Below are 12,061 nucleotides of genomic sequence, written 5' to 3' on the forward strand. Positions count from 1 at the left end.
ACTTGTGCTCACGGCTATCAGTCTTGTTTCAGCCGTTGCATGTGCAAACGTGAACCCTTTATTGCGCGTGAAATACGGATGAAGGCATTTTCCAGAACAGGGCTTGGGAATTTGACTGAAACATGTTTAGATAGCCAGCCCTCAAATGGCTGCAAAATGTAGTTACAATCATATAAGAAGCAGCATTTTTTAAAAAAAAAGCTCTGCTGCATACTAATTTGGCTTGGGGCAAAAAATGTCCTTTTTTTTTTTAATACATTGCGATTGGCTGGGTTGGAATCTGGAAAACAGTGAGTGCAATATCTGGTGGGAGAAGGTAAAGTGCAACTCACAGAAGGGTGTGCACGTGTCCCTTGGGAACTCTGCTGACTTTATAGTGAGGCATTTGGCCCCCAGGAAAGGCGAGAAATCAGAGTCACTTTAGCCCAGAGCTGAACATTTGACCTGGGGAGACGTTATGGGCACGACAGGAATGGGGGGATTCTCTCACCGTAGCCAGCACAGCGATCGCCCCTGCCACCGGCTCGCTTCGGGTTTCCACGTGTGCAGTGGCTGTTTCTGGGATGTTATGAAACACCAGGCGTGTGGGACTATGCGAGGAATGTTTCGCTATCAAATCAGTTTTGCTATTGTCAGAGTTTTGAGGAGGAGAAACACTAAGAAGGGTCTGATTTGATCAAAAATATTTTTTTTTTTAATGAGTCATTTGGCCAACTTATTTTCCTTAGAGAGAGAGGAAAATTGAAATCTCAATTAAAGCTGTGATTGATTGTGAGAAACTTTTTTCCCCTGTGCGTGTATCTTCAGGGGGAAACTGAATTTCCATAGACTTCTAATGAAGCAGGGGACACCTTCAGCGCAGCTCCCGCGTTTACCTCGGGAGCCGGGGGGGAAGGTGCCAACACCGGGTTTCCAAAGTCTCTGCTTTTTTTTTTTTCCCCAGAGTTTGCACATCTGATTTACCATGGGTGATGCCAGTGGGGCTGCGTGCCCTGGGCTGTGTGTCCCCTTCAGCTCATCTCTTCGAACCCAATCCCGCAAAATAAGTTTGGTTTTAAAACTACATCAGTCTCCCGGTCACGCTCAGAGCCTAAAACCAGCACCGGCCGAAAGAGCTGGAGCTGGCCAGAAACAGAAAAAGAAACAGGAAACCTTGATGTTATCAAGTTGTTTCTGTTTCACAGAACATGAAATACAGTTTTTTCCTGAAATTATATTTTTTTCCTCAACTACTCCCTCATTGAGCACAATTAATTAAATAATACTTAAATCTCTTTCTATCTTCCTTTCTCTATATTATTTTCTTTTAATCCTTTAAGGGAAGGTCAGGAATCAGAAAAGTGACTGTGAGAGAAAAAGAAAATAGTGGAAAATAGAGAATAAATTTCCCTAGAAAACTCTTGGTGACTCAGCAAGAAATAGATGAAGGAAAGAGTCCAAGAGAACAAACAAATTTATTTTCCAAAGTTTGGGATTTTGAGACAAGAAATGGACAATTTTGGCAAACGTAAAACTGTTTGGGGGCAATTTGGATTTCCAGAAAAAAAGCTAATTTTCATTTAAAATATGTTTCGGGTGAAAGCATTTACCCATTTCAACCTATTGCTCTTCAGATCACATTTACTTAGACACCTCTAGCCAGTTCCATGCTAAAATAAGTGAATACTTACGCAGGACCCTCACGCCGTGCTTCAAGGCTTGCACGCGGCTGGGCTCCATGGACATGCTGAGCATCGTCTGCTGCCCGCCGATGGTGCAGACCTGGTTTTCCTGGGCAGCCTGCTTGAACATGACCATGAGCTGGTTGGCGATGACGGTGTTGAGCACAGAAATGACGACCATGGGGAACACGAAGGAGATGAAAGTGTTGACCTGCAGGGGAGAGATGTGGCACGGTCAAGGGGTGAGAAGGATCAGTGGAGCAGGAGATTGTGTTTTACTTCTCAAAGCAAGGGAGGAACAGCCTGCAGTGGAAACCTTTTGCCTCATTTTCCTCTGCTGGCTTTGGCTTTTGAAGGCTTGTGGCACAGGGAGGGAAGACTCAAACACTACTGACACACATTCATTCACATGGGTCAACACTCAAAAAAGGCAAGTTAATCCACATCCAATTACCTTGTCTTCCCCTTTTCAGTGCAGTTCATTGCCAGAAATGTCTTGGCTGAAACGTGCCACTGATCTTTTCATCTTGCGAACAGCAGGACGCTTCTTAGCTTTCATTGTGCGTAGCGTGACTTCTAAACAACAGTATGTTATGGTATTTTTTCTTCATTATGAACATTTTTTGAGATCTTTTTAACTAACCTTTTTTTGGTGTTCTGTCCTTTCCTTGTAGATTTATATGACAGCGTTCTGTAATCTCCTAATCAAATTATCCAATAAACCTCATGCCTTAAAGCATTAAAATTGATCGGAATAAACAAGTGGAAGTTGTAATGTTTTTAGTACAAATTATTTGATTACTACAGTTTTGATAAAATTAAATGGAGGATCAAATTAAGCAGTGATTGAATCAAGTGGAAGTCACTGTTCGTGTCAAATAAAAGCAGGAAGGCTTTATGAGAACTTTCCGTGCGGTCTAGAAACCCTGCTGGAGCTGCGCTTAACAAACGGCAGCCCAGGGAAACAGAGGCACGTGCAGGATTTGCCTGCATGTCCGTGGCAAGGCTGCCGTGTGGGATGGTGAGCTGCCTCCCCGCAGCACGGCGGGGCTGGGAGCCCACGGGCTTGTCCTCGCCGCTGCACGGCTCAGGGGGAGGCTCAGCACATCACCGAGATGAGTGTGGGACAAATCAAAAGCCCCGTAAATTTTTTAAATTTCAAAATATTAACAATGATTAACCTGTGTGCTGCAAATTACTGCAGAAACAATTTTATTAAAAGTGATAAAATGACAAAAAAGATCAAACTACTAAACCCAATAGGGTACTTTGCCCTGTGGCAGGGTTACAAGGCATGCTAACGTCTTCCCCAGATATAGCCACATATCTTGCACCTTGGTGCTCGAAAACACGGAAGCAATCCTGCACTCCAAGCCAACCCCACGTGCCTCTGCAGACTGCAAACCCAAGAAAGCCTCATCTACAAACGGGTGCTCCGCCTGCTCGGACGGAGACGTCCCTCCTTCACCCACCCACCCATGCGGCACCACCACCTCAGTGTACAAGCATTTGCTGTACGCCCGCTATCTAGTGCAGATGTGTGGGGGGTCCCTCTGTAGGGATTCAGAAACGCCGGAGGTGAATGGAAAGATGGAGAAAGAATCCAACCACCCCCCCGGATGCTAGAGGGGATCCATAAGAAAAAGAAAGCAGCAGCACATGAGCGTATGGGGAGCAGGTGCAATGGCAATCAGAAGCACTTAAGTTTCTTTGTTCATAAATTTGAGAAAGTTGCAACTCGTCTTCTGGTGAAGACAGGCAGTGTTGTTGTTGCCAAAGTTCTCTTTAGATGGATCAAGTCTCTATACAGCTTTGTGCTCCAGAGCTCAATGCCTTCAGTAAAAGTACCAGCTGGGTTTCGTCTCTCGCAACCCACGTGGTGAGAACATCTTCTCTTGTTTATGCCGGTAACAATAATAGAACTCCTCTGCAGACTGAGGAAATTCCTAGATATACCCCACCACTACGAGCTGTTAATGGCCTCTTTTGTTAAATATATAGCAGTTTTCTAAGCTTCTAAAAGATAACACATCTCACAGCCTCCTGCGTATAGTAAAGAGTTATCTTTTGGAGTTGCCTCAAGACGTGAAGAAAGATCATTAAGCAGTAGGGACCAAGTTCTCTGCTGGTACAAAACGACACGGTTTCACTGAGAGACTGGTTTGTGCTTGTAAAGAACCTGCTTCATTTATTTAACCTTCTGCCATGCATCTGGGTTGCTGGTGCACCCAGGGGTGAGGTGACTTGCTCACACTTACCGGGGCAGACGACGAAACAAGCCCTGTAGTCTCCTTATTCCTATTTCTATGGCTTTAGCTGCCAAACACCCTTCTTGCCTACTGCCGAACAATGTTTGCAAGTCAGCAAAAGGAAACATTTGCCTCTGGAAATGCTTCACTGCCACCTGACTTTCAGGGTTTATTGGCTTTCATTCAAAAACTTTGCCCCAGCTATAAATTAGTCTTGCCTAATATGATTACACAGAACTCAAAAAGTGTTTTCTGAGCTTTCTTCAAAGCCTTGATTCATTCCATAATTGTATTGTGAAGTCTTTAAAGGGCTTGGGAAATTGTCTACAATAGCATTGACTTTCCCTTTTATGAATTGTTACAGTAAAAGTGTGAAAATTGCATGCTTTCTATGAAAGGCTATATTTAAAGATTTTTTTCCACGTCTTGATTTGTACCAAAACTCTCACATAGTTAAAAAAGAAAAAAAAAATCAGTATTTTCCCCAGAGGCTGGAGGTTTTAATTTGTGGAAAGAATTATTTGCAAACACAAACTCTCAAGGACAATAAGGGCTAGAAAAGTGCATCTCCCTCCTGCAGACCCCTTGTATTTGGTGCTTTTTCTGGTGAGCTGCTTGCTGGGTTGTGCCAGCCCAGACCCCAGCTCACTGAGCAGGTCAGAGCAGCAATGCTTCATGTCCAGGTGACCTTGCATGCTGCTGGAGCTGACGACTCAAACACCTTTTTCAAAGCCAGTGGAAAATTTCTCACCTGCTTCAAGAGGAGCAGGTCGGGGATCCCAGGACTACATATTCGAACGTCTTCAGGAGCAGGAAGACTCGTGTAGGTGTTTAATGGGATTTTTTTACAGTGCTGAAGCTCCTAACGTCAGTGGGACTAAGGCAGCTATGGCTGTCGGTGAACACCTATGGGAGCCCTTGGGTCCTTATATACCTTTACAGATTGCTCTGGCCCGGGGATGGAGGATTTAGACAGTGTCCAGGTTCATTTTTGACCTGAAGGTCTTGGGCTTTATGTTGGCTCACCGTGGGAAGGACAGCTTGGGTGGTACTAGGTCTAAACTACTTCTGTGTTCAGGGTTGTTTGGATGCAGGAGCAGAGTGGTCTGGCCTCATCTCTGCTGTCACCAAGCATGGCTCAGTCTGATTCTCCCCTCCATTAAAACTGGCCTGTTTGCATCAGTGTAAACGCACCAGATCTGGTTCTGCTCAGCGCCGCGATGGGCAGTGACGTGCCGCAGGAGCACAGCGCAGAGGCACCGAGCTCCGCCTGGAAAGGCTTAGCACTGGCTGCTCTCTGGTGTGAAAAAAACCCAACACCCACGCCACAAACCCTGTGACCGTGTGCTAAATCCTCATAAAAAAAAAGAAAGAAAATCCAATAGTACAATATTTGCCACTGGCAGGGTGAAATGAAACACTAACCCACTTCTGTGCTGCCGTCGCTCCTGTAATCAGTGCAGTCCTAAAAGCCTTCCAGACACCAGACTGGCAGCATCTGTGGGACGGGATTAGTCCTCGGGACCAATTCATGCTTTGTCTCGTAGGGAACCACCACCTTTCCTTCCAGCCTGGGCAGTAACACTCAGAGACCCGGATCACTCTTTGGCTGCGCTGTGCAGGGCGGTGATGCCACGGATGCCGTCGAAGGGCGAACTCCCAGCAGAAATCTCTGCCCAGACCCTGTCCCCGTGAGGGCTGTGCCTGAGATATCGGGTCACTCGACGGATGCAAAGACGTCGCAGACTCCGCGGCTCTGACTCGCCCAGTCCTCAAAGGTACAACGCTTGCATGGACCCCCGGTGGTGACGCTGACCCTCCCAGCCCCGTCCCGGTGGCCACGGGGGTCCTGCCCTGCCCAGGCACCGAGCCTCCCTGACTCTATCCATCGGTGATGCACTTTTCTTCCCAGCTTTCTCTTAGCCTTCTATTGCCAAAGGTGATTTTAATTCCAGCTGAAACATGAAGCATTAAAATTAGGCAGGGTTTTGCAGGACACAGAAGACACAGCACATCTGGGGATAGGGTTTCATAAGCTCATGAGAAGACAAATGGGAATTTATGAAACTTTAGTCACACTTCTGAAAGGGAAAAAATGCAGTTACCAGCCTCTCCCGGTCAGCTGAACAAAAATCAGACTTTGGGACTAGAGAATTCAGCCTGATGTGAGTTTTCTTCTTCCTTCCAAAAAGGAGCACAGGAGAGACACAGAGGAAGGGACGAGCAAAATCAAGTGACACAGAAGCAAGTGCTTACGTTTGTGACTCTTCCGAAATCTTTTGCACGGAAAACTGCTCCCCCGGCTCTGCTGAGCTTCATGCTGACGTGACTTGCTTTTGCCAAGTTGTCCCTGAAATTACTCGGCTGCCATGGTTTCCCCGGGTTACCACTAAAGGCAGACATCAGCTCCTCGCAACGGTGATGGAGAGGATGAGCATATAACCTCACAGAGGGACTCCCCAGACGGCTTAAATGAGTAAGTACTTAAATAAGTAATTTCTCCTGTAAATCAGAATTTTTGTGAAGGTTTATTCTTTTGTGCTCTAAGGTGACTTCTGGAGGAACATGGACTCAGAGGCCACCTCGGAAGAAGATGGTTTTTCCGTCCCTCCTACGAGCTCAGACTTTTGCCTTCTATGTATCTGAGGGAGAGGAGGGGAAATATTGCGTCTGTTACCGGCATTTACAGGTCACCTTCACTCCCAGCAGAACTCGGTCACCTGAGGCACCTGACTGTTCCCGTGGTCCATCAGCGCGTGGCTTCGGAGGACTACAATGAGTGTTTGTAGACACTTTAGGAGGTCTTGGAGCACTTAAGTAGTTAAAAGTAAAAAAATTAGGCTAAAGGCCCTTCCTGGAGATACAGTAGCAAGTTAAGCACCTCCACTAGAAGTATTTATAATACAAAATCCCCAAGAACCAAAACTATTCATAATATATTCATTGAAAGAGGTCTGAGGAGAAAATGTTCCTTTACTGAGATCGTAAAAGATTTCTGAACTCGCGCCTTGTGTTTTCCCGCAAGCCAGCCTTTTTTCTAGAGAAGCAAGTAAAGTCGCAGCAGGCGCGTGAAGCGTGCCACGTCGGTCGCGGCAGCGGCACGGCGTGCTGCATCGCACCAGGGCACCCCACGAAGCAGCAGCCGGGTTCCCCTGCCAGCCGGAGCAAGACCCCCGGAGGGGACGTCGGGGGCAGCTGGGGTTGAGGGACAATTTTAGCTCTGGGTTATGACAGTGGTTCTGTGGCAGCGACCAGAGATGTTCCGTCACTGCCTGGCAAACGAGGTGACGGCAGAGCCAAATTCCTGGCCCCCGTCAGCGTCTCCGGAGGCGCAGCCCCTTCCAGCAGCGAGCTGGGATGTTCAGAGCAATTTCCCCCCCTTCCCCTTCAGGGGTGTGAGAAGGAGAATTAAAACGGAGAGAAGGAGCAGCTCACGAGGGTCAGCTGGTAAAATCTCACCCGGACTGACTAAGCTGCTCTCATACTCCGTTTCCTCGCGGCACGCCTGCCTGCGGCTGGGAAGTGCAGCGAAAGGGCTGTCAGCCTTCCCCTCTTCTCGGTGCAGAGACGCTCCTCGGGTCCAGCCGCCGCTTGAGGGCACGCCTGGGGACACGGCTAGGAAACCCGAAAGGGGCCGCGGCGTCTCTCGGGAGGAGGTTTGTCTTTGCTGGTTTCCTGGAAGCGATGATGGAGAGGACCGAGGAGGCAGGGTATCGTTTGATTCCTGGGTTTGAGCAAATCAATTAAACCACATAGCTGGGGCTTAACAATCCGCCGCGTTCTGGTTCGCCTCATTTCCAATGGAAACGAGCAGTAAATTATCCCCCCCCGGCTGTGGAGGCAGTGTTGGCGGCATATGTCAATCAGAAAAGCTCATTCTGCTACATCAACATTCGGCTGCCAAAAAATATTATTTGACTAAATGTACTTTCAGTGGCCGGAATTAGCATATTTTTAACCACCCCGTGGATGATTTCAGCCTTTAATAAGCACAGTGCCGCGTTCCTGGGCACGGCAACCTGTGGAAGCCAAGGCAGGAAAGAGAAAGGCGCGTGGGGCTGGCATGCCAAAAGGAGCGTCTGGCAACGGCACGCGTGTTTGCTGTTCACAGGACGCATCTGATGAAAAATCCAAAGTTTTTTTTCTTCTCCCACACTAAATAAATCACCATCTAATTAAGCCCCGTCTTTGCATAGCTTTCCAGATGTCCATGCCAAGTATCTAGCGGTTATCAGCTAAATGCCGTTCCTCAGATACGACAGGAATCTGAGAGGTCTGCGTTTGTGAGTGCTGAAAGAAAAAAAAAACAACTGCTTTTGTAGTTTCCCGTTCCCTGTACCTGGTACAGGGACGAATGTGGAAGCCAAAAAACTGAAGCCTAGGAAGAGAATTCAGATCTTCTGGAAATTTTGGGGGAATCTTATTCATTTCAGAGTGTATTAGCACTAGATTTTAGTAGAAAATCTTTCCAATCTTTTCTCTCTCTGATCGTTTATTTAATAAATATCTAAATTAAATCTGCAGATTCAAGGAGGAAGCTTAAAAGAGTATGGAAGTGAGAGAATGATTTAAGGAATCTGAAATGCTCGAGTGGGTCTCCAGCACTAGTGGGGACCTGTACTGCAGGGTACAGGCGCCGGTCCCTCTCTCAGATAAACGCATCCCGGTGTGGGAACACGAACGCCGGACCCTCCCCTTGCCTCGCAGCTGGGCTTGTTAATGTGAATATCTGATGAAGGTCCAGATGATGGGACATTCTATTCCATCATTAACTTAATGGATGATCAAAGACAAGATACCAAAATCCAACTAATGTTTCTCTCTTTAAAATAGAATCTCAGAATCACTGAATCATTAAGGTTGGAAAAAACCTCTAAGACTGTCAAGTCCAACCAACACCCCCATGCCCACTGAACCATGCTCCAAAGTGCCATGTCCACACGTTTTTTGAATACCTCCAGTGATGGTGCCTCCACCACCTCCCTGGGCAGCCTGTGCCGATGTTTGACCACTCTCTCTGTAAAGAAATTTTTCCTAATATCCAATCTAAACCTCCCCTGGTGCAACTTGAGGCCATTTCCTCTCGTCCTATCGATGGTTACTTGGGAGAAGACACCAATCCCCACCTCACCACAACCCCCTTTCAGGTAGTTGTAGGGAACGATGAGGGCTCCCCTCAGCCTCCTCTTCTCCAGACTGAACACCCCCAGTTCCCTCAGCCGCTCCTTGTGAGACTTGTGCTCCAGCCTGCTCACCAGCTCTGTTGCCCTTCTCTGGACACGCTCCAGCAAAAGCGTTCTGAGAAATGGCAACAAAAGCCTCTGGTTGTTATCACACCATAAGCCCCGTACCTGGTCTATTCAGCTACAGGTGCATATGGATTCCTATCCAAGGTAAGAGAGGGTGATCATGTGGACTGCTCTAATCTCATCCCAAACAGCTCCCCTCTTCATCTCTGGGAGCCGTAAGTGTAGACCGGAAAGACTGAAGAGCACCTTCACTCTGCCCCAGCGAGGCCTTTTCAGAAGCGTTAAATATCATCCCCAGATGATCATCGTTTCAGAATATCATCATTTCAGATAAAGGTTATGATGATGTGAAGCACAGCTCGCAGGCACAGGTATCCGACGCCAAAATGTTATGACTAGCTACGAGTTACGGAGGCAAACCTTGAAGCTAGGACACAGCTGCGCGGGGACAGGGGGACGGGTGGCAGTCACAAGCCGGTGAAGCTCTGGGAGTCGGGGCAGTCATGCCGGGGTGGGCAGGACGTCAGATGTGTGTCATTCGGGGAAAATTAAAAAAAAGAAAAGCCTCAACCACAGGCGCATCTTGCCCAATCCACCTCTGACTGAATAACTCAGCGGGTTTTGCTGACCTCAGCTGGTTAGCCACAGGAGCTTGGTTTGGGTCAAAATTCAAGCCTGGATATTTTAGACCTCTGCAGGAGTCCCAGTTTTCTTCCTGTTTTGGATGGGGTCTGGGAATAGCGGGACTGCAGGCACTGTTGCTTAGGTGAAGAAAGAGAGCGACGAGTCTGAAGATAAACTATCAGATGGATCTGGTGGATGCTCCAAGGGACCGGACTAGGTCCTGTCCCCATGCTGCTACTGCCCTGCAGCCGTTAATGTCAGTGGACTGCTACTCAGTTAAGTGCATGGCAAGGACATGTGAGCCTCTGTTACCGACACATCCGTTTGCTGGCCTTATTCTCTAAAGGAAAACCTCTCAAAAGCTCAGAGGACAGTGCAAGGCTCGTCCATGAGCTCTGGCTGCTTGCTTCTATTTAGATGTTTCAGGTTTTGTGTTGGTAGGTATCTCTATCAGAGGGAAACACATGTTCCTACAAGGCTTACGGTGAGAGCACGCACTGTTTGCAGTCTGTGCTGTACTTTTGAGATCTTCAAGGTGCCAGTATCTGCAACCTACGGCAAAACAGGACTTGTTCCGTACAGCCCGGTAACGCGCAGGAACCACTCGCAGGCTAGTGGTGCTCCCCTCCCTCTGGCCGGCTGCCTCCGATGTTGTCTCCAACGGGCTAACGCCAGACGTGAACTCTTCCAAAGGGCTTAATTTAGCTCTAGCACTGAGATCAGAAGGAGGATTTGCTTAAACTCTGTTTTCATTAGCATTTCGGTTTTGCCTCAGAGTAGTGATGTGTTCCTGGTAACGTGCCTTCTCTCTTTAGATCCATGGCCATCATGAGAGAGTGACCAGTCACTGTGGATTAAGATACTAAGAAAAACCAACGTGTAACATTTTCAAGCCTGTGTGTGGTCCCGCACTGATGAACTATAATGGGAATGCAGAGCAGCTAATGAGAAGTTAAGTTCATCACATACTCTGCAGGAGTTAATCAGATACAGAACAGATGGAAATAAATTGCATGGAGACAAAAGAATCCATCATATCTCTATGGCAAAAACATTCCACCAGCTTTTCCATTCATAAATCTCCCTCCACGGAGAAATCATTTGTTCATAAAAAACAACATCTGATGCAGGACAACTTAAATGGGTCTCTTGCTCATGGTGGGTTGGCAAAGATGTCAGAGCACTGAATAATGGTGGCACTCCTGAGCTTGACTGGATACCTGAAGAGATCATTTAACCTCATTTCTATGCATAGTTACAATCCTGTGGCCTAAAGTATTTTCAGATTTGTAATAAATAATAGCGAAAAAGGTATGATTCATACATAAATTGTTTGCTATAAATGTTTGATGCTTTATATCAAAATTACAATTCCTAATTATACACAAGGCTAATACCTAAGTATCAAACTCCCTGGGGACCTCAGAGCTCTTCATTACCTTTGCTAAATGCCAGAGAACCTTCTTCATTATAACTACCCATAAAAGAAAACATCCTCCTCTCCTGGTCTTTAGGACAGTGATTCCAAACCTGAACGGCTCTTCCGCTTCCAGAAAAAGAGAAGCTGAGAAATTCAGGAAATCCTGGAAATAATGGATTGGAGAATGGGCAAATGGGAAGGGTTTAAGGTTTGCCACTGTGTGTTGTAGAATGGATATCCAGCTTTATCACCCAATAAAAATGAAGGATAAAAGAATGTTTGTTTAGAAAAATGAGAGAGTAAAACAGTTCCCACAAAAAACCTAGCCCCAAACAAAAAAACCCAAGCCCTCGCTAGGATTACACTTGATGAAAATGATGAAGATGGGTTTGGGGGTCTTGTACGTCTCTCGTCAGTTAATCTAGGGCTTCCTGCCACTGATTTAAGAGGGTTCTCTGGAAGCTAAATTGGAAAGATTTGGACCAGGATGGCTGTTGCCTCCCCATACCTGCTGAGGGAGGAAGGAGGCAGTAACAGAACCACACTGATGATCTTCTCAGATGTCATCATTAACCTGAAAGCTTCCAATCTATCCCCCCCACTCCTTCAGGAAATCTTCCTTCTTAGTTTCCTGAGATTGGGTACATTGAGCTACAAGATTAATTAAATTTGCCTAATTTTGCTTGCAAACAAGAGTAAAGTTAATTTGTGTGCTGTCACACATTTACTGGCCTCAGCTTTGCTCCTCAGATCTAGTTATCCATAGCACTGTTTAGGGCAATATTTTTGGTTGAACAAAAGCTCAGTGAATAAAGTCCTTGATGTTCCCTTTGAACATGCAGCTCTTTGTTACTCTTT

The 12,061-nt window shown here is 46.7% G+C and overlaps 1 protein-coding gene across 1 annotated transcript in view; it reads right to left on the reverse strand.

Annotated features, from left to right (window-relative positions):
• Positions 1–1,871, reverse strand: part of LOC104618784 (neurotensin receptor type 1-like) — a 14,798-nt gene extending 12,927 nt beyond the window's left edge. The window contains exon 1 of the mRNA XM_010284467.1: positions 1,671–1,871. Coding sequence (XP_010282769.1) covers positions 1,671–1,842 — 172 coding nt within the window. The 5' untranslated portion in view covers positions 1,843–1,871. The remainder of the gene's footprint in view (positions 1–1,670) is intronic.
• Positions 1,872–12,061: the final 10,190 nt, after the last annotated feature.

The sequence above is a fragment of the Phaethon lepturus genome, unplaced genomic scaffold, assembly GCF_000687285.1.
Source record: "Phaethon lepturus isolate BGI_N335 unplaced genomic scaffold, ASM68728v1 scaffold11023, whole genome shotgun sequence".
Taxonomy (NCBI): domain Eukaryota; kingdom Metazoa; phylum Chordata; class Aves; order Phaethontiformes; family Phaethontidae; genus Phaethon; species Phaethon lepturus.